A 22235-nucleotide genomic window follows, 5' to 3' on the forward strand; every position below is an offset into this window, starting at 1 on the left:
ATCTTGCTTCAATAGGAAGGTTTTCAGGGTCCTTCAATCTCATTTCCAAAACACCCAAGCCTTCCTGCTTTGCCAAGCTGTCCTGTTCAGCCTTACCACCTTGTTTACCAGCTTTAAGCTCTTGACACTTGTCATCTATTGGCCAAGGTCTTGCAGTTAATTTTTTGGGAGAAGAAAATAAAGCCTCAAATTCCCAGCAAGAGAAATGAAAGCAGCTAGTAGCACAACTTGCTTTGTTTCAAGTCATGCTGGAAGGTGCAGCTCATAAAAAAGCAGCACTCAGGTATTTTGACTGCTTCAGTGTCACTGCTGACAGCCCCAACAGCAGCAGGGTGTCAGATGCTCAGCAGCTTCTCTCCTTCCACCTACACCTCCCCCAGCTGACAGCCAATAATCAGGACTGTGAAGGCATTTGAAAGGAAAATGCCATGGGAAGATGGACCTGAATGCAAGTCAACTAGTGGGAAATTCATCCTACCTAACAATGCCTACAAGCCCATGCAGGGAGATGAGCCTCAGCCTGAGGAGAACAGTCTTCATTAGAAAGCCTCAGCTTTTCTGAGCTGCCTTTTCCAAGCTTATTCACTGCTCTGAGATGTTACCTTTCCCAACTTTCACTGCTCTGAGATGTTACCTTTCCCAACTAATCTCACTTCTGTTTTTCGAGCACCCCATCTCCATTCTGTGGAAGGAGCATTGGAGAAAAGCAAAAATAGCAAACACATGAGAAAGTCACAGGAATATTTAGATAAAACACTGAGATGACACCAAGTTCCAAAGTAGCAGATTTTCCAGGCACACATCTGCTGCCTCATATAATCTGCACATCTCTGGACACTTTTTGCATATGCCTCAGGTTTGCAAACAAAATCCCAAATTGCACAAAATCCGAATATATTCATGCTTCTCCTGAAACAGCAGCTCAGAGTCATCTCCCCTCTCACCTGCACATTTCAGGTGTATTTGTACCACGTAGCAAACCACCCCACTGTGTGTGCCATACATCCCATCTGTGCATGCTGAGTTCAAGGGCCAGCTACAGCCTCAGCTGGATCCCTCCTGCAAATAATCCCTATTCTGCATCATCTCTGCAACATGCTGGAATGTTGCATTACTCATCAATTACTTCCAGTTTTCTAATAAGCAAAACTGTGGGAAATTGCAGATCCAGCCACTTCCTTCTAGAAACAATGGTTGATGTGCCAGGTGAAACACCAGGAGACACTTCAGGGCTACTTCTCTCTGTTTTATTAACTTTTAAAATAAAATACTATTTTATAATAATGCAAACTAAAAGCACTTCACTACAGGGTGTATTTGTAGTGAATGTTGGAGAAATGACCTATTTGGAAGTGAATCAAATTACAAACTCACATAACTCAATTTTCAGGATCTCTCCTACGCATACTAAGCAGAAATGAAAGAAAATGTGGTCATATTCAAGCCAAAAAATAAACATTTGTAATACCAGGAAATGTGACTTTTTGGAGTAATAAATGTATGTCAAGCAAGAACAACATTTCAAGGAATCAAATTCAGTTCCCATTATTTAGAATTTGCTGTATCTTAGAACATGTTAAAGAAATAGAAGCTTTCAAGTCTGGTCTGTGCACAGCAATCATAAGCAAAACAGCATGTGATTTCCCAAGGAAGAAAAATTATTTTAGAGTCATAGTGTACTAGACTTGGGATTGAATTACGCATTCTTTTCTTAATCATCTCAATTCCTTGAAGAAATCATTTATACAAAAGTGAGTGGTTTCTGCAGTGGACTTGACTTATCTAAAAGATAGACTGTAGATGCTCTTCTGAAGCAGGATCTTAAATGGCAAGAACATTATATATATAAGTATATACTATTTTATATATATATATGTATAACTACACTATAGTTTTCAGATGTACTTAAAAACATAAAAAAAACCTATAAAAACTGTTTTCCTAAATCAGTAGGTTTAAAGCATTCGGACACCAAGAGATGCAAACAGGCAATTAATAAAATTTTCAAAAGCATTTCAAAATTATCGTTCAAACTCATTTCGGCTTTTTGCTTCCCCATCTCTTGGAGCAACTATTCCAGATCCTTGCTAATGTAGTGGATGGGAAACCTCTCTCATTTCCAGCCTAAGTTAATGGCTACACTACAGTTTTTCATCTTGGGATGATTCCCTTGGAGCAGCTATTCCAGATCCTTGCTAGTGCAGTTGATGGGAAACCTCTCTCATTTAGAGTTTAAGTTAATGGCTACACTACAGTTTTTCATCTTGGGATGATTGTGTTGTTTCATTTTTCCTTGCCTCCCATTTTCCACTCCCCCAGCTTTCCTGGCCTCCACAGGGCTCTGGAATCTGAGAGTCATGAATTCTCCCATGCTGAACTCCCATTCCCAGCAGTTCCACGGCCCCATCCACACCAGGTGGGTAGCCAAATGAGTAGCCAAACCCATTCCTCCTGCACACCAGAGGAAGATTCTGGAGCCCCAGAGCAGTGCTAGACTGAAATGTGCTGTAAGTGAAGGATGCCAGCCCAGCCCCGAGAGCCGAAGCGCGCGCGCCGCCGGCGTTACCTGAAGGGGTAGGCAAAGGCTATGTCAATGCTGAGGTCACTCTCGGACTTGTTTGCACAGTCCACACTGAGGCGCAGCTCTCCAGAGTACCCGCCGCATGTTGCAAATGCAAAGATTGCAAAAAGCTGTCAAAAACAAACAACAATTTTATTTCGTTTCGTTTCAGCAGATCCATGCAGTAGCTCTAGCTGCAGCACCGGCCCCCTCGGGTCAGGTTATCCATCACTCCTTGCATTTAAAGCATTGCCATACATTATTCCTGTACCCTTCCCAAAAGCAAAGAGCCATGACACATGAAGCTCTGTTGCCACACAGACAGACCCATCACCATTTGTCCATGCCAGCCATCTCGGTTCTTCCCTCCTGTCTTGCAGCCTATTTGGGATTCACAACCCAAGCAGTAATTTAAATCACCCCACTGACAGGTAAGATTGGACAAGAGAAGGATGGATATTGACTGAACATAATGAGCAATTCTTAAACCAAACAAAACACTGGCAGAAGTATTTCAAAGGTGCAACCAGAAGTAGCAATAGCAGACCCAGACAGATCACACAGCCACCATCACATTATGTGGCAAAACACAGACCTGAGCTGCCCCTCTCCCACTTCACGAAAGACTTAGAAAAAACCCACAGTGTTTGTTTTAATTACTTTTCCTAAATTACTACCGTAATCTAAAGTGGACACAGAGGTAAAGTAAACTGACTGCAAAGCAGAAAGGAATTCCAGACTTTGGCTGGAGTCAGGCGAACTGGAGAGGAAAAAAGAGTTGGGTGGTTCTGATGCAAACCTATAACATATCTTAATCTTCCAGGAGAAAAATAATGAAGGAGGGGGTATGCAGGGCAGAGACACATCAGCTTTTATATTAAGGGTTCAAAGAAAGGAATTGGAAGCATGCATAAGTATCTTCAAATATCACTGATGTAGGATTCCTTGGAAGACCCCAAGTAGAAGTGGGGACAGTTTATTTATGCAGTTGTAATTTAAATTAAAGGAAAAGTTAGATTTTGTTGGTTGCAGCACTATAGCCCTGAAGTTACTCCATCAGTTTTAACAGAGTTACTGTGAGATTTACAGAAGGGCAGATCAGGGAAATGGAAAGCAAATGACCAATCCCAGCCACAATTAAATAGGCTAAAATCAGCAACCCAGAGGAAACAAGAGAGTGTTCACATGTGGAAAGAAACCATTTTTATGGACACTGAAAAATAATGCAGCAAGTAGATGTAATGGCAAAATAACAGACTGAAAACATAATAAATAGAAAAACTAGATCTTTTCTTGCAGCACAAGGCTTTGTAAAACATACCATTAATCTTAGTTCTCCCACTTTGCAGCATAAACAAAGTCCCAAGTTTCACCAGCCTCCTTGGAATTCAGCTTTGCATCTGCACCTTTTCCCCAGAGAGTGACAGATTATAGGGGTGACACCTGAGCACTGGGGCAGGGAGACCCTCCCTGGGTGCAGAGTGGTGTGCTGAGCATGATGGAGCACAGGGACTAACAGGAGAATGATGCAAGTTTCCACCCTGCCACTCAATTCCAATGTGATCAGGGCATATCATACATGGAGGATAGATTTGCAAAGGTATTAAGGTAGCTAATGACAAGAAAAGTTAATAAAAACTTTGATTGAATCAATTCTTCTTGCTGAGCTCACTGCAAAAGAAGAAACCTGAATTTCACTGTGAATTGACTTGTTAAATATGTGCCACAAAATAAATGTTTTTATTACAACTTAAACAGTGTTCCTTCATCCTAAATGAGACACTTCCTCTGTACACACAAGAAGTTTCTGCCCTTACATGCAGCACAGCACTGAAAATCAGCATTAATCACCTCAGGTCAAGTTGTGAAAACAAATATATTAAGGAGAAGACAATATATTAAGGAGAGCAGGAGAGAACACTGACCTGCTTTCTGGCCTAATTAACAGAGTTGCAAATGAAATGGTTTGCAGGTACATAGGCACAAAGATTAACAGTGATAAATAAAGAGGGAACTTGAAAGCCTGCAGTGTGAACCTGCCATAAAGGAAGAGCCATCACCTCCCAGCTAACACTCTCAGCAAGGGGACAAGCAGAGCAAAGAGGTGCAACTGAAATGCATCTTCTTTAATCATGCATTAGAAATCACCATAATGGGTGTCATCATGTTTTTCACCAAGGGCACAGAGCCATACCCAAAACCACAGCTCAGGCTATTCCTTCCTTCCTGGAAGTATCTCCTCCAGAATTCCCAGTTTTTCCTCTCCCCTATTGAGAGCATCCAGCCTTTACTTCAGCCCCACCACCAGCTCTTAACCAGAAGCTTTTCAGCAAACCCCTCCATGCACAACCACCAGCTCCCAACCTTACCCAGCACACACTCTGCTCCAAGCACCAGGCAGCACCCACAAGGCAGGTGGGGAGAGAAAAAGGACCATGCTGCAGACTTTTCTACCAAACTTCAGCTGTGCCTCAGCCAGCTCAAGCCTGGCTCCCTGCTGTGGCTGGATCAGCTGATGGCTGGGATCACCCAGTAATGCCCAGCCAGTCCCCACAGCTGCATGCTGAGGACACCAAGCACCTTTAGGAAGCATATTTATAATTTACATCAAGGGAATGCAGAGTGAGGGCTGTAAATCAATGGTATTTCTTTGGGGTATCATGGTCAAGCAGCAGCATAATTCTTCTCCTCCTACCTCTGCATTTCCCCTTCTCCCCCACCCCAAGTTGTGCTGCTTTATGTTGTCAGAGGAGTGCCCAGAGCAATAAGCCAAGAATTACTAGCTGGTTTTTTTGTGCACACAGTAATTCTGCGGCCATTTCAGGAATACTGTAAACACCACTGTATTTTATTAGAGCAGGATTTGTGTAAAAGGCAGTTGTAAACCCCATAATGGGAGCTTTATGGGCCAGACTCAATAAAACCTCCATCTGCAAGATAATTTTATTGAATCGGGCTGCTCTGAAATTGAAAAGTTTATGGAGAAAGGGAAAGTGTTTCCCCATGTTCCTATTTACTCCTTGCCTGTAAATGCACACTCAGCACCAGGCCTGTCTGCAAGTGTGCACACATCCTGCTTCTCCCCTTCACATGAGATCAATGTCCCCATGCAGTTACCTCTGGTTATCCCGTGGCTGCTGCCTGCCAAGGCTCAGGCCTGACAGCCAGTCCTGCAGCAGGAATGGGAGGAATGTGGTGCCACTGAGGCAACAAATCCTTGCTGCCCTGGCTGTGCCAGGCTGCTCCTGCCCACAGGAGGGGGAGCAGGGCAAGCCCTGCTTTCTCCTGTGTTCCCATCCCTGCTGCAGCTGCAGCTATTGCCTGGCCATTGTTAGACAGTGGGGAGGCTGGTGCCTTCACTGTGCCCAGACCCTTGCAGGGAAATGGAAAATGCCTGTCCCCAGCCCGGATCAGTGCCCCACATTCCATTCCATAACACACCAAGCATCCCCCAAATTCTGTGTGTGCTATGGAAGCAGTTACCAACCCACCCAATGAGCACAGACCAAAGGGAGGGAGAGCAAGGAACATTATTTGTGCTTCTCAGCACACACTGGAGCAATGCACATCTCACATATCCAGGCTAGCCTGGCTGGAAGATCATCCTTCTTCCTCATGGTCTGACACAATGCTGCCAAGGCAATGAGTTTCTGTAAAGTGATTAATCCCATTCCCAGATCCTGTTATGATGATATTCCCTCTTTGACCTCCAGCCTTGGCCTGGACTACAGGTATATTTTTATAAAGAAGTATAATCCCACAACATAAATTAACCAACAGAAATTACATTTATTATGGTACTGTGCAACAATAAACCAGACTTCCCTGTCAAATCAGACAAGCATGTTTTAAAGACCAGTTGGTTCCTTAGCACTTTGAGAAAAAATAGCAACGTAATATCCAGCAGAGCACAACACTGCTTCTCACACCAGCTCAGGGCAGGCAAAGGTCCATCATATGATTTATGGGACCACCTCCCTTCCTCTAATGCCAGGTTTCAATGCAATGGCAGTAAATCCTGTAATTCAGTATTCAGGTGCTGTCATTTATCCAGGCTCAAGGCTGGCTCCTTCCTTTCCCAAACCAGCAGCTAGGGGCTTGGGGTGTGGGATGCCTTGAGGGACCCCAAGTCCCTCATGTGAATTAAACAGTTGCTAGTGCCTCAGCATGTGACCCTGGGCATCACTCATCCCACCGTGGAAGGAAAAAACAGGATGATTTCATATCCCTTCTCCCTGTTTGGCTTTGTGACAATTCCCTTCAATGCCTGCTGAGCAACAGGCTCGCTCTGCACACCAGGGGAGGGCAGAACAGTTCCTGACAAGGTGAGTTGAAAGGCTTATGTGGAACATGTTACAGCTGAAACACCCTGGTAGGAAGACAACACTGTCATTTAAAATTGATGAAACTTCCATACAAACCACTTGCTTTTTGTGGGAGCACATCTGCCCTGTGCAGCAGCCTGTGGCAACTTGCTGGCTGACTGGATGGAGCCATGCTGGGGATGCACCCCAAAATTATCCTGCTGCAAAGGATAGGACCTGTTCTGCCTGAGGGTTCCTTGCTGGATCCTCCAGGAGGGCAAGATCTTAAAAAGAAAGTGTTAGTCTTGCCTGGAGCTGTGGTGGCCAAAAAACAGGCTGTGAGTTATGCAGTTCACTAAGTGATTTGGTCTCCAATGTTTTCTCTAGGCACCAAGGAAGGAAAGTGGGAATGAACCTGCTGGATGCTTTCCCAAAGAGATCCCCCCAGCCCCCTACTCCTGCCCTAACACTGGAAAGCCGAGGGGAACTCCTGACACTTTGAAAGAGCAACCTGAAATATTCAAAACGCCTGCACTGTTATTAGTCATTTTACATGTTCAGAGTGTTTTAAAAGCAGACCTGTTTTTCTGACATCATTTCTGGATCTGAGACCTCCCTTTCTCCATACCACCATAACAGAAAGACTGCAAAACCTCTGCCAAATGTCCCAGTGCCTCACACGTCCCACAGTGGCCAGGAGTGTGTGTGGAGTGAGGAGGGAGCACATTGCTCTGGAGACGTCCCCCCGCAGCCGGCACCGCTCACCCAGCAGAGAGTCTCCTTAAACTGAGATTATTTATTTATAGGGCACAACCAGTAATTGAACTTTATTATGAAGGCTGTAAAGGGAAGGGTTGAAGGCACTAAAGGACTGTACGGGAAACATTTACTGCAGAACTGATGGCCCAAAATATGTCACCAGTGAAGGATTAGGAAGCACTCTCTCCTCTGGGTCTCTGCCTGTTTCTTTTTTAAAATCTGGCATTTTTCCTGCATGAATCTGAGCTGCAGACTTCCTGGAATCACTTCTCCTACATACAAGCCTTTGTGCACTGGAGATTATCAGATTATTGACTTTGGGATTCCTAATTATATCAGTTTGACTGGTTGATGAATTGGAGGTGGATAGCGTTGCAACCAACGCAGTTCTGGGGGGGTGATAACTAGCTGGAGTCATTTTCCTTCAACAACTACTCAGGGAGAAAGCTGAAATATATTCTGCTCCTGCTGAGAAACAAACCCTAAAGCCACAGTTCACTGATTGCTGGGATTCAGTGTCCCCACCTGATAAATAAACAGCAGCATTGCTAAGAAGGCTCCTGTGCCAGCCCAGCCTTGGTCTGTGTGGAGTGAAAACCCCAGGGATGAGGGAGCAGCTTGAAATTTGGGCATGAAGAACCACATATGCCACTGTCCTCCACCTGGAGGAGACCAGTGTGCTCCATGACTTCTCCACACGGCTGTGGGGTCTTCATGAAGCCATCTACAGCAGAAAACCTCTGTCTGGCATTTTAGTGCATCCACAAAGAGCAGCCCTTGATGCCACCAGCTGGATGGAAAGACCTGACCCCAGAGCAGGCAGGAACCCCATAGCATCCTCTGTTTGAAGCACAACACTTCATTTAATGCTTAGCATTTTTTTAAATGGAAAAAACCAAAACCCAACAACTTGATTTGATTCTTAATGGAAAGATTTATGGAAATGAAATTGGGGTATTTTTAGTGAGTAAAGATCATTTTATAATAACTTGGTTATACAATACTTTAATCCCAAGGAGACAATTTTCTCTCTTTTGCTTTGAAGAAAACCTTTATCTTTTTCAGTCATCTTCCATTGATTATTCTAAAAATCCCATTTAGCTCCACCAAATAATGGTATGGTAGTCTTTTCTCATTATGTTTTAACAGAATAAAGCCCAACTGTATATGAGAGGATTAGATAGCCATTCGCTGGGGTAAAGAACACTGTTCCTCCAGATGGCCAGACAGAATCTTGTAATGCCTTTCCTATTTATTAAGTTGAAAATGTAATGCAAGCTGTTTCATCCAGTATTTAATGGGTCAGCCACAAAGCTGAAAGCTAATGGCAGCATGCATGGAAGAGTTAACAGGCAGAAAACAGAGGCACATCCAGAGCATCTCTTCTTGGACACAGTGAAAAGCCTTGCAGTACAGCTACTTACACAAGTAACCTGCACAAGCACCTCGAACCACGAGTCAAAGGTTTGAGGTAAGCATTTACTAAGGTTTTAGAATGTATTGTACAAATTGCTTTCAGCACATGGACATTGACACATTGGTGACGTGTCTTCCATGGAACAAAAGACACCAAGAGGTGCTGCAAACAGGCTTAGGTACCTGGGGTAATTACTGGGTGAACATGGCTTTATTTGGGATGTATCACAGACATACCTGCAGCCCTTTCCCCTCTGGCTGTAGAACAGCCTGGAAGTTCTGGCTCTTCCTCTGCAGCCTCCACAGCTTCCCCTTGGTGCCCTTTTCATTTAAGGACACGGGAGCACAAGTTGGACAGACATGTTTGGATTTGTACATATAATCCCTGAATGACTCATGCTGTGACATATGTCACTGCAGCAGAGACGTGCTCCTTTTTGGGGCTGAGAGCTTTTCTAGTCCTAGACTTCCAGCAAAAATAAAAACCAAACAACCGTGGCAGTCTCTACCAGGATCCACATTGTGACAGCGCCCAGAGCATCACAAGTGCCCAGAGTCCTGGAGAGCAGCCACTCCCACTCTGTGTCCCCTTCCTCTTGTCTCATGAGCTGCTTTGGCACCAACCACATGTGAGCACCACAGGCAAAACCACGGAAAGCCACGGTGAGGTACAAGAGAGCTTTTCTAATAGGTCAAGTCAATTCTCATTTTGCTAACAGGCCACGTGCAACAACCCACCAAACACCCAGGTTAATGCATAAATATAACTCTGATTCTGCTCCCTCCAGAAAACAACAGGTTTTGTGCAGACTTTACAGCCTGATTGTTTGTGATTTATTGTGTAACAAGTGTAAACATTATAAAATAAAAAAGGTTGGATGGCTGCTCATTTCCTCTTTTGCTTGGTGGGTTCAAAAGCATCTGGGCTTAAAATGGCCCATAATGTAACATAAATGCATAGAGAGCAGGATCCAAGTTATTACTGAGTGGGATTTACTCCCTCTAATAACCACAGGGATTTTCATTACGGCTGAGTGACATGCACACATGGAAGCACTCTGTGAAGGGAAAGTACTCCTGAACTTCATGTCTCCAAAGCCTGACTGGCCACTGCAGGCACAGGGACTCAACCACAGCCAAGGCTACACCACACTGCAGCACTGGATGGCAGGGACCACAAAGCCAGCTCTCAAAGGCAGTGTTGTACTCAGTGTGCACAACATCTGCCCTGGGCTGGGGCTGGGACAAGGCAGCCCTCCCAGCCAGGGAGCCCAGCCCCACTCCCAGCTCTCCCAGCATCACCACCAGGCACCACTGTCCCTTGGCAACATTCCCTGATAGCTCCTGGAACTGCTTCCTCACCTAATTTGTGCCTTTGTGCTTCCCATTAGCTTCAGCTCCTTTCCCAGCACTACTCCTGGACCTGGGCTCCTGAGGAGAATTTTCCTGCTCTGGTGACAGATGCACACAGCAGAACTGAGAGGCTGGAGCACTCCTCTGACCAGAAAATGCTCTGACAGCTGGGTCCCTGCAGCGTGGCACAGTCAGGGGGCTGCTACCAAACCCTCCCTGGGTCAGCCCTGATGGCAACTGATTATTAGGAAAGGCTCTTGTCCTTCAATCACGCTGTATTATTAATGTCCTAATGATTGCCCATTGACTAGCAGGGATTTTACATTCCTGAGGATGTTTCTGGGTGAATGAAAGGGCATTAACCTCATTATTATCACGTCCATGCTCATCAGAAGCCATTAGTAACTTCCTCTCAGCTCCCTGGGCTCCAGTGTAACTATCTGGTGTCATCTGCTGCCTGTCACCTGCTGTCCTACACGCCTGCCCTGGCTCTGTCTCCAAACATGGGGCCCATTGCCTCATCTCAAACCAGTTTTGGATGGAAAAATCCACTGGAGCTGGCTTTGACCTCGACACCCACCTCTGTGCAAAAGGCTGCAATAAGAATTTGCTCCTGGCTAAATATCAGCCCACATGGTAAAAATAATTTATTTTTTAATAATTAAGATGATGGGCTATAAATGAACCTTTGCTTTGCCGAGCTCTGGGAATTCACAGGGAACATTTTGAGCAAGAAACATTTTTAAAATTAAAACCTCCCTCTCCTCTTCTTTTCTGCCACTCCTCTCACACTCTGTCCCCAGAGATGGTATTGCTCTCCTTCCCACACTTAAATCATGAAAAGCAACACCTAAACACAACATATTTAGGAAATGCTAACAACATTGTCCTTATCTCACTAGCTCTGAAACACTTCATCTGGACAGGTTAAGTTGTCCTGTTCCCCTGCATCCTCCTGTGCTGCTTCACACCTCTTGCCTGTCTTCTTTTTATTCACATCCCTTAATTCGTGTTCCATGGAATCTTTACCCATACCTGCTTCCAAACACAAAGAGAAAAAACATTTCAAAAATCAGGTTCTTGCCTGAATGATCTCCATTTCCTTCATGGTTCAAAAATATTTAATTCTGAGACAACCAGTCATCCTTCCCTTTCTCTTGGCTTCCAGCAGCTGCTGCAAATCTTCTGTGCCACTTCCCAACGTACTTCAAATCCTCCCAGACCCCAGAAAAGAAACAGACACTTGTACAAAACCAATAGTGCATCAATATGTGTTTGGCTGTCGCAATCTTTACATCTGCACTGCTGGAGATGAATATCCAGCTTTTTTTAATCCATAGACTCTGGCCTGTGGAATAAAGCCAGGACCACTAAAATAAGGAAGCAGAGAAAACACAAGCAGAATGGAAAAAGCAATTGAACATGCCATAAACTTAGAATCAGGTGAAAGCTAATTATGGCCATGCTCACTGAAAAGATAAGGACACAGGGAGGGAGAGAGACTTATTAATTATTTGTGTTATGGTAGCACTTAGAAGCCCCAATCCTTTATCTGGGACTAGCTGTACTATACACTGCAAACACTTAGATGTATCTTTGGGTAGTGGTACAGAGTTTTAAGGAAAATGTACAAATGCTCTCTTCCTTCACCTTCAGCAGCTTCTGCTTTGTTAATGCTTTTAAAGGAACCTGAGTCCACCAGGTTCCTTTAGACTCATTCTGAGCAGCTCCCAGGATGGTCTAATTGGTCAAATAACAAATAATGAGCATTAAGGCAGCCTGCACTCCGGGCTGAACTGGGCAAACCCCAGGAAACCCCCAAAGTGGGCATGAGCTGCATCCATCACCATCCACATCCCCTGGAACGGGGGATAGGACACTCACTGCTGCCAACAGAGACGCTTCATCCTCATTGACTCTGTGCAACTTTGATTGCTTTTCTAATTAAGATACATTTTATGGTAATCTACCAAGCCCCTTAGACTAAATCACTCACTTAATCTGTTGTTAGTGCCCATATGTTTACAGCTTTCCAGCCTGCTGCAGCATATTTGCTTTGCCACGGCACCAGGGAGCTTTGGTGACAGATGAGGCACTGCACAGCCCTTCAGGTGGCACAGGGCTCTGCCACCCACCCAGCCTGTGCATGGACAGATGGACAGACAGTCCTGACACGCACATAGCAGTTTGGAAAAGAGAGGAGAGGGAAGGCACAGCACTGCAGATACCCCATGCTGATCACCTGTCTCTGTCTCTACAGATGAGCTTAGCACATCTTTCTCATTTCCTTTTCTTTCCTTGCCTTTTTTTTTTTTTTCCTTTTTCCCCCAAAATAAGAGATGGCACACAACAGGGGAGGACTGCTGAAGAGTTTCACAGTACTGTCACGTCTCTGGCCTTAGAGCTCAGTTACCAAAGAATTTCACTGCAGGTGCAAGGGCTCTTTGCAATCTTTCAGTCACATCTGCAAACTAAGGACAGAGCCAGACCCTCCATCTGCCTGGACACTGAAGGAAATAAAGGCTGAGCAAGCTCGACAGTTCTACAGGGGGATGTGTCCCCAGCCCCAGCTTCACCTGCAGCCCAGACACACCCATGGGCCCTTCCTGCTTCTTCAGGGCTGGCACTGTGCCACCACAGGCACAGCGAGGAGCTCGTGTCCCCTGGGCTCCCCAGCAGCCCTGCCTCCTGTGTGACACGGCTGCAGCGCTGGCAGGCAGCAGCTCCATCTCTTATCTCACAGCAGGCTGCCTGCCCTGGCTCTGGGTGAGGGAGCAGGGATGCACTGAACAGAAACATGGCCCTTCCCTGTTCCAAACCCATGGCACAGCTCCCAAATGCCTGCATCCCGCAGTGGTACCTCAAACTCAGGAGGGACACAGACACCCCAGCTCTGCTCAGACCAGCTGGGCTGAGTCTCCAGCCCACCATGCAAAAATGAGTCAAAATCACAATGTTGGAAACTACTTGTGCTCAGCTTGCTGAGGGAAAGAGAGTCCACAAGCAAAATCAGGAAAAACCAAACTCCAGGTTAGGTTGTCATCTACCACCCTATGTTCGTGGAAAAATTCCCTGGGAAAAAATGGTCATATAATTCTACAGAAATCCTTAATCAAGAGTAACATGAAGAATAAAGTACCACCTGCAATCACCAGCACAGACAGGCAGCTGCCACCCAATATCAATACAAATACCTTTCCCCCTGCAGAGTTTCTATTGATCTGAACAGGATCAACAGAGGTGAGGAAAGTACTCATTACATCCAAGGACTTGGGTAAAAAAGGAGTATCAGACATTCAGAAGGAGTCAGATATTTAAGAAATCAATTTTTTAAAGGGTTTATGGAATTTCTCTAGGAATTGTTTGAGCTGCTAGAGAAGCAGCCAGAAAGACAGGTCTCAAAGGAAATGAAGCTCCTGGGATCCAAACACCCCTAAAATAATGTTTCAAACCCTGACACACCTCCTAGCAGGGGACAGTGATGTCTCCATCCCTCTGGAACAAATCTCAAATTTTCAGTCCCAAGGCTTGAAAAGTACCATGCTGTCCCTGCAGTTGCACCAAGCCTAGTTTGCACAGCAGCCTGAAGTCATCTTGCAGAGTGGGTATCACACTCCTGGGGAAGTGATGGAGGCTGCTCCAAGGTCTGAGAGCTGAGGGATGCTTGATGGAACTGGGCTGGGGAGCAGCTGCCCCCAGACCTGCTACCCTCAAGTAGCTGGAGATGAAGGATCACCACACATTGCAGACAAGGGTGGGCAAAAGGAGAGAGACAAAACCCCATGGACACAGAGGATTTCTGTATGCATGACATGATGAGCAGGGCAAGCTCTCCTGTCCCCCTGCGTTTGTGTCAGCCATACCCTGTAGAGATGCAGGGCTGATGGGATCATTTCTGCTCAGCCAAAAGCTCCTCTGCCAAGAGAAAGTCTTGCAGCAAAATACTTAACCACATTTTCACTTTGTGCCTTAAGTCCCTTGGCTGCTGGCAACCTGCCCTCAGGGGCAGGGATGAGACTTGCCCCTGCCTGCAGCCCAACCAGCCATTTCAAGCCACTTTTCCTGCTTCAAAGCTATTAGGATGAGATCAAATGCCTTCCTTAATAAACCACAACCTGGCTTCAGGACAGTCTGGCACCCCTGCTATGATGAGTTCTATGGCACAGAAAAACCAGGCCTTTAGCTGTGCAGGGTAGGAGCTGAGCTTTTCCATCCCTCCCCTCCTGGGTCACCCAAACACATTCCCTGCTCACCTCAAGGACTGCACTGAGACAGATACCAGGGCTGAGCAAAGTTAGAAATGCCCAACGCTGTCCTCAGCCAGGCAGGATCATGCTTAGAAGGTGTGTGAGATGTGCATTGCTCAGACACCCATACCCTCCACACCTGAGGAGCTAAAGGACTGTGAAAAAGACAATTATTGTTACCTACCTTGTTCTCTAACATGGTGGCACTCAGCACATTTTATGTACCATGTTTTCTGTGCCAAGCACACACATTCAAGCTAAGCAGCTGCTCTGAATATATCTATGGTCCTTATGAAACAGCAATGACAAAAACACCAGAAAGCCTCTGAACTGAGTGCCTATTAACTCCATTTTCAGGAACAAAGCACTTGGACTCGCCTGTGGAGTGCCCTGGCTGCCTATGGGATGCTGGGCACCAGCATCAGCTCAGCCAGGGCACAGACCCAGCAGAGCCCACGAGCCACTTCTGGGGGGCACACCACCAAATATTCCCATCAGCTGCTCTTCAAGCAGGTGAGAAAGCACATGAACTATTACATAGAAAAAGAAAAAAGGAGGGGGGAGATGGATAATTAAAGCTGTCCAAAGCAGCTTAAAATGACTAAGCAGTTATTGCCAATCTGAAATTTCTCTCTGATTTTAGAAGAGTTTAGCTTGGGCTTACACAACATCCTTACCTTCTCCCGTGGGTTTAATAAACTCAGTTACAGCCTTCTAACATCTTATTAAAGTACACTTCATATATCTATTAGCATACCCTGGTACCATGAGAGTAGCAGACTATTCTAGGTTTAATCTGTTGATTTTCTGAGCAGATACATACTGAAACATGTTCTCATAGCAGCTCCAACTTGTGCTACAGCTGGAGTTCTTAAAGACTTCTGGAGCACCAAAGCTATTGATTCCCATGGATACGGTTCAAGCATGACAGAATTAAAGTGTCAATAAATTAATCAGTATAATGCTGCAAACTCAAGTATTAGGTAGTATTAAAGCTATATATCTTGTTTTCCTCAGCCTACTATTACAATTCCTGACTTGTGCTGCCTGGAAAGCTCACCAGGAGCTGTGATGGGAAGAGAGAAATAACTGCACCTCGCTGTTATTCACAGGTAACAAGGAGGTCTCCAAGTTAACCAAGAGGGATGAGGAATGAGGCTGCTGAGCTATAAAAGCCAAGGCAGGAGCAGAAAGTCAGAGCAACAGTCTATTGACCTGTACTAATGATGTTACACTCTGAAAAGCAAGCTATTTAGTTAGTTAAAGATTTTCTTTATTTCATTAACATATTTTGATGAGGAGCATGTTGCTGCCAAGCTGTCATACTTCAGATTGATCTAAGGTAATAGGCAGTCAGATTTCATACTTCAGCTTGATCAATATTAAATAGCTCTTACGGACTTTTTTTTTCTATCAAATATTGCAGCATTATTTTGGAGGCACCTTTGATTTAAACTGCCAGAAGGAACACAATAAATGAGAATTCCTTTTCCCTTTAATCATCATTGTTCATGTTTCTGCAGTAAAATGAAGTGCAAAACAAGTTTTCAAAGCAGGCATCCCTCTCTGAAAAGCCAAACACAAACTGAAAACATTTCAACATATCTAAAAATCACAGAGCAGTTTGGCTCAGCATGAGACTACAAAGAAGCCAAGCCTAAAGACAATTTTGTGGGCTTCACAATTCCTGAAATACCCCACTTCTCCCCCAGCCAGTACAGTTACACAAATAAATAGAGATGCATATAACTTACCGGAGCAAATATCACCATACACATTTACAAAAGGATTTATAATCCAACTTGCGTCTCCTGAAATAAAGCAAGGTTTGTCTCATACTAAAAATAAAGGCTCCCAAAAGCTTCTCACAGGAGAGAGAGAGAGAGAGAGAGAGAGAGAGGGAGGGAGGGAGCAAGCGAGCATCAGCTCCTTGCCTCGCTTTTTATGAAGCAAATAAGGAGAGCAAGAAAATCAATGCTGAGAGAAAGTGAGATGATATACCAATCAGGCAGCAGCCTCAGACTTGTTTGCAGAGGGATGGCAAACTGCTCATATTATTAGACACTGACTACACACAGCCTGAGTGGAGAAACCATTTCCCCTCAGTGAGGGGCTGATTGCTTTGTGGTGGTGCAGGTACCACCGTGGTGGGCAGGGAGATGCAGCCCCTTCCCACCCACTGCTAGTGCAGCATTGCTTTGGCCCTCCTGTGAGCTCCACAGACAAGAATCAGCCCACAGTTTTGGGCTAAAGTTGAAAAAAGCTTGGAGATCCTCCAAACTGTCATTGGAGCAGTGCTTCTTCATTGTGGGGTTTGGGGACTGTTTGGACCCTGTTACATGTTGAGATGTCTTTCACTGCACTCAGACAGCTGCCCTGCAGCTGCAGCAAGGAGCCCATGCAGAAAGGGGAAAAGATTTCCCAAGTCTCCCAGACCTTCATGTGTGCTCAGCTCACCCTGTGCTTGCACAGGTCCAGACCTCCAAAGTGTCCTCCTGGAATTTGTGCTTTTGTCCCCTTTTGTGTATCAGAGAAAACCAGAGGGAAACCCATGGGTTTCCATGGGTGAAAGTGGGAAAATTTTTATGCTACTAACCCACCAAAACAAAATCTTTGCCACATGTGTGTTGGGAGGAGGAGGATGTATCAGGGCATGAGCTCAGGCACCTGTATGTGAGCTGGATGCATCAGTGGCAGTCAAACACCACTTCTTTGGGAAGGTGCCACATTTGCTCCCCCCAGCAGCTACACAGACACAGACCACACACCTTGTCACAGCAAACTTCCTCACAACAGGGGCTTCAGGCCAGTCCCACATCTCCCTGCTCTGTGCTCAGGACATCAGCACGTTAAGAACAGGAAGGGATCCATGGATCCCTTTTGGAAAGGTGTCAGCTCTGCACTTACCTGTGCCCCAACACCACTCAGTGTAACCAAGACTAAACCATACTGTGCTGTTTATTGACCAGTGCTGAGCTGATCACTATTTTACTCTCTTTTCTACCCCCAGCATCAAGCATTTACAAATACATGTGACATAAGGCAAATTTCCCTTTTACTAGGAGACAGAAGTTACATGCTGGTATACAGATACACCTGTGGGGTGACAGCAGTTCTCTGCACTGCAAAATTGGAGCATAATTGCTTTTCCCCAGTGGCTCGTGATTTACAGTAAATGCTGGAATTCACAGGGAAAATCCTGAAGACAAAAGCAAGGAGGCTGAATTCATCTGATAATAGAGTTTATCTGTGGGGGGCTGGCACTTCTAGCACAATCCAGGTGCAGAGGAGGCTCTGACAACACTTTACGAGCACTCCAGCCCCTCTCCCACAAGCAGGAGCTGCAGAGCCTGACAGATGTCACTGCTGTCAATGTGGCCCTGTGTTTCCAGCAGACACAGCCTGATGCTGGTGGATGCTGTAATGAGGAGATGCTGTGATCTCAGAGAGTTCTTCAGGCTGAAGCACTGCTCTGCTGCGTGGTGCATTTTAACATACACAAAAACATTCACCAGCTAGCTACCTGCACACTGCCTGAGCCCCAGCCACCAAGATTAAACACCACAGTGACTCTGGTCTGCAGAGCTGGGCAGCATTTGCCTCCCCCTGCACTGGGAGCAGCCCTTTGATGGCTTACAAACACAGGCAGGAGCTGCACTCTGCAGTCACGTTCACTCTCCACGTGGTCAAAGGTGACCAAGGACCACACCAAACTCACCACCCACTGCACCAGCACAAAGAGTGATGCTGGCTCTCCCACAGCTCTTCTCCAGCCTGTGGGTGCACACATGGGTGGAGGATGGCAGGAGGATACTCAGCTTGCCTCAGCTCCCCAGCTGCTGCAGCTCACTGCTCCTGGCCTTCTTCACTCCATTCAGTTCTCCAGCTGGCACTCAAATGTGCTGTATCTCGTGGTGAGCAGCCTCTTGCTGCAAGGTGTGAGAGTAAGTGAAATGCAAACACCTCTCATTTCCTTTTCCAGTGAGAAAGTTTATTTTCCCTTCCCACAGCTAACAACTGCTTACTTAAATTCTCTGAAGTCTTCTGAAAACTTCCAAAAACACATCAAGAGAGTTTTGCTGAGCTGAGAGCTGCCATGTCTCAGCCCTCTAAAATATGTGTGCACCTGGGCACCTGTGTGGGATGTAGGGATGCAGCTTTAGCACAATGGGTTGCAGCAGAGGAGGACCTGTCCTGGCACACACCTCTTCCAAACAACACTGCAACACAGACTCCACAGGATACAGAAACCAAGGGCTGCTTTTTTTCCCTAACTGATAACACACCATGAATGCTGTGGATCAGTTCTAACACTGCTGACAGTGAACGTGCTGGTGTTTGCTGACAAGGCAAAACACTTGTCAGGCTGCAGCAGACCCTGCAGCACTGCAGCCTGGTCCTTTCTCAAGTTTTATCAGATTCCTTTTCAAAAATTCATCTGAAACACTGGATGGGACACTCAGCATCACCAAGCACAAGAAGAGCTGCTGCCAACACCAGCACTGCTATGCCATGTGTCTGTGCTGTAATTTTGACTTCTTTTACTTTTTTACTTCTGATTTTTGAATTAGGAGTTTCAAAGCAAGCTAAAAAACTTCCTGGGATTTAAGACCCAAACTACTTTAGGTACTTTTGAAAAGCAGTATATATCCATCTAATGGATTTGCATCAACTTTGTCCAAGGTTCATGGCCAGTGTTGCTGAAAGGGATGCAGTGACACCAGCAGCAGGACAGGCAGCAGCCTGGGGAGAGACTTGTCCCCAGATACAGCAGGACTCAGGGGAGGCACCTGCATGAGGACAGCTCAGAATTACAAAAGCTGGAAAATACCCCTGAGATCACTGAGCCCAATTAATGCAGCACTGCCCAGTTCACCACTAAACCACATCCCTAAGCAGCACACACACATGGTTTGAGCACTTCCAGGGACAGAGGTTCCACCACCTCTCTGGGCAGCCTATTCCAATGTCTGGCTACCCTTTCAGTGAATAAACTTTTCCTAATATCTGGCTCCCCACCACTCTTTGCTGTCTGTTGCCACCATGCCCCAACCCAGCACAGAGTATCCAAGACCCACACAGGCACTAACTGCCCTTAGAGCCTCTCATTGCTCTGTTGCTTTATTCTTAACATGCTTGGTCACATCGTGCCAGAACCCCTGTTCATGCCTCTCCTGTGTGTGTGTGCAGAGTTACAGACACTTCTAAAATCACACACTGCACTGTAGAGCTGGAATTTCATCAGTCTAGTCATGGAGCACCTGAGCTGGAGCTTTTCCACATCAGGAAAAGTGAGCTCTGCCCTGCCCAGGTAAGGCCAGGAACAGGCAGCACCACCAAAGGCCCTTTGGACCATGCTACTGCTTTGGTGGTCACTCCACATTTGGAAAAGTTAATTAATAATATTAAAGTGTCCATCCCACCTGTGCTGCAGAGAAAGCCTCAATCAAGGCAGCAGAGGTGTCCAAGAAGGCTGGAGTCTGACAGAGGGGCTGGAGCCCCAGCTGAGAGAACAGTCAGCCTACCTGGAGCTGCTGCTGTGCACAGGGAATATTAAGATAGGCTGCCCGTTTGCCAACAGGGATTCTCACATTTCCCTCTCAATCTTTATTTAAATTTGGGAAGACAGAAAATTAACAAAGTCTGAGATCTATAACTGGAAACCATTTGTTTTTCTTGTGGAAATGGAACATTTCCTAATGAACTTCCCCTCCCCCTGTGCCACTCAGATCCGGATGCAAACATTGCTGTGAGTTTATCAATCTGGGCTTGTTTCACGCAGTTTGCAATGCTAATGAGTAAACCAATTTTGACATATTATGTAAGCCAGTTTCTGAAACAGAGATTCTTGGCAGGCCAAATGTAAACACAGACACCCTCTTGCATCCAATTTAAATGAGCATGTTGCTGAAAGCACTAAGGGCTTGATTCTGTTGACTTATTCCTGATTTACTCCAGTGGGAAAAAAAAAAAAAGGTGGGGGGGAGAAGAGAAAGAAAACTAACAAAAATACCCCTTCAATTGAATTCCTAGTGCAGCAGCAATTTGCAAAATGGATCTAATTTTGTACCAAGGAAACGTGCTGGAATAAGCTAATACAGGGTGGTGACTTGGGCACTGTGTGAGCATCAGCACAGCACACGCCTGGGAGCACACATGCCATTCCAGATGGAACTGAGGGGGGAGATGACAGCTCTCCTCTCCCTCATCCCCCCAAGCCAAAATTAGGTCCAGGTAGTGGCCCCCGGGTTGGACCAGCCCCAGAAGGTGACTCCTTCCAGCCTCTTGCTCTTCCACCAGAGCTTTGCAGAAGGATGATGCCTATGGGAGCAGCAGTCACAGCCCAAGAGCAGCACCAGCTGTTTGGAGCTGCCCCTGTCCCTCACACAAGGGCCAGTAGGAAATCAGACCATGCAGGAATATTTGCTCTAGCAGACACTAAAAGTCTGAACTTCACCAGCACACGTCCAGGCGTCAAAACCCCACGCACCACTCACTACCTTGTCCACCTGGCTCAACCTGGCAATAGCCCCCAACACAGAAAGTCAGCCACTGATTAATGGATGACATCCACCTTTTAAAGAATAGCACCAGGAAAACATGCTGGAAGGCACCCACTTTGGATAGCAACCAGCAGAACAACTCCCAGTGACACAGGGATGTGCTGAAAGTCACAGGCTCAGATGTAGGGGGAGAAAACAAAAGAGAGGGGATACGTTTTTAAAAGCTCCCCCCAAAAAAAGCCTCTGCTGGAGAGATGAACAGGATTTTATTAAAGCGAGGAAGGGCTGAAATCAAATCCTTCATTTGCACTTTTCCCAGCACCATCTGGAGCACTTGCATCTGCCAAAAGCACGGAGCATTTCTTCAGCCAGGAGAGCCAAAGGGGACAGAGGCAAACCTGGAGGTGGCCTTTGCCCTGCTATCAGCTCCGGGCACCTCCACAGTGCCTTAAAACTGAAACACATGTGTGAAGCTGAACTGTGATGCTCCTGCCATGACAGAGTAAAAGCAATACAATCAGAGACATGCTGTGCTGTGGGGTTGGGTGTGCTGCTACAGAATGTATTTCTTGAGGGTCAGAGATCCCACCAGGCACCAGAGCTGCTAAACATCACCTTAGATTAAATTCCCTGCATAACATCACAACCAGGATAGCATTTCTCATACCTGGATCTTTTACATGGCAAGGTAAAGGAGAGCAAAAGGAAGAATACTTTTAATCTCCCAGTAAATATCCCATCTTGAGCTTTCAGTGGTGAAAGCAAACCTGAGAGTTCCTCCCTTTGTGCTGTGCTGCACTTTTAAGCTATGATCATAAGCAGCCAAATGCCACACATTTGTTGGCTCATTAAGTTTCACCCTGCAAGTTTAACAACTGTGTATTTCTAAAGTAATTCACGTTTTTATGCCATAAGAGAAAACTTACAGCTGTCTAGACACAGAGGAAAAAAAAAAAAAAAAGGACAGTGCTTGAAAGGAGGGCAGCAGACAAGGAAGCATCACTTGGGATGTGAACAACAGGGACATGAGATGCCTGTACAGCCCCAGCACTGCAGGGCACAAATCCCAGCACTGCAGGGCTGTGGAAGAGCA

General features: G+C 45.9%; 1 protein-coding gene across 3 annotated transcripts in view; it reads right to left on the reverse strand.

Moving 5' to 3' along the window:
• The window catches only part of SYNPR (synaptoporin), a 98214-nt gene that overhangs the window by 24555 nt on the left and 51424 nt on the right, over window positions 1–22235 (reverse strand). For all 3 annotated transcript variants that reach the window (XM_030228131.2, XM_050979440.1, XM_050979439.1), the window contains one exon: window positions 2567–2691. In XM_030228131.2, coding sequence (XP_030083991.1) covers window positions 2567–2691 — 125 coding nt within the window. The remainder of the gene's footprint in view (window positions 1–2566; window positions 2692–22235) is intronic.

Source organism: Serinus canaria, chromosome 12 (assembly GCF_022539315.1).
Source record: "Serinus canaria isolate serCan28SL12 chromosome 12, serCan2020, whole genome shotgun sequence".
In the NCBI taxonomy this organism is placed as follows: domain Eukaryota; kingdom Metazoa; phylum Chordata; class Aves; order Passeriformes; family Fringillidae; genus Serinus; species Serinus canaria.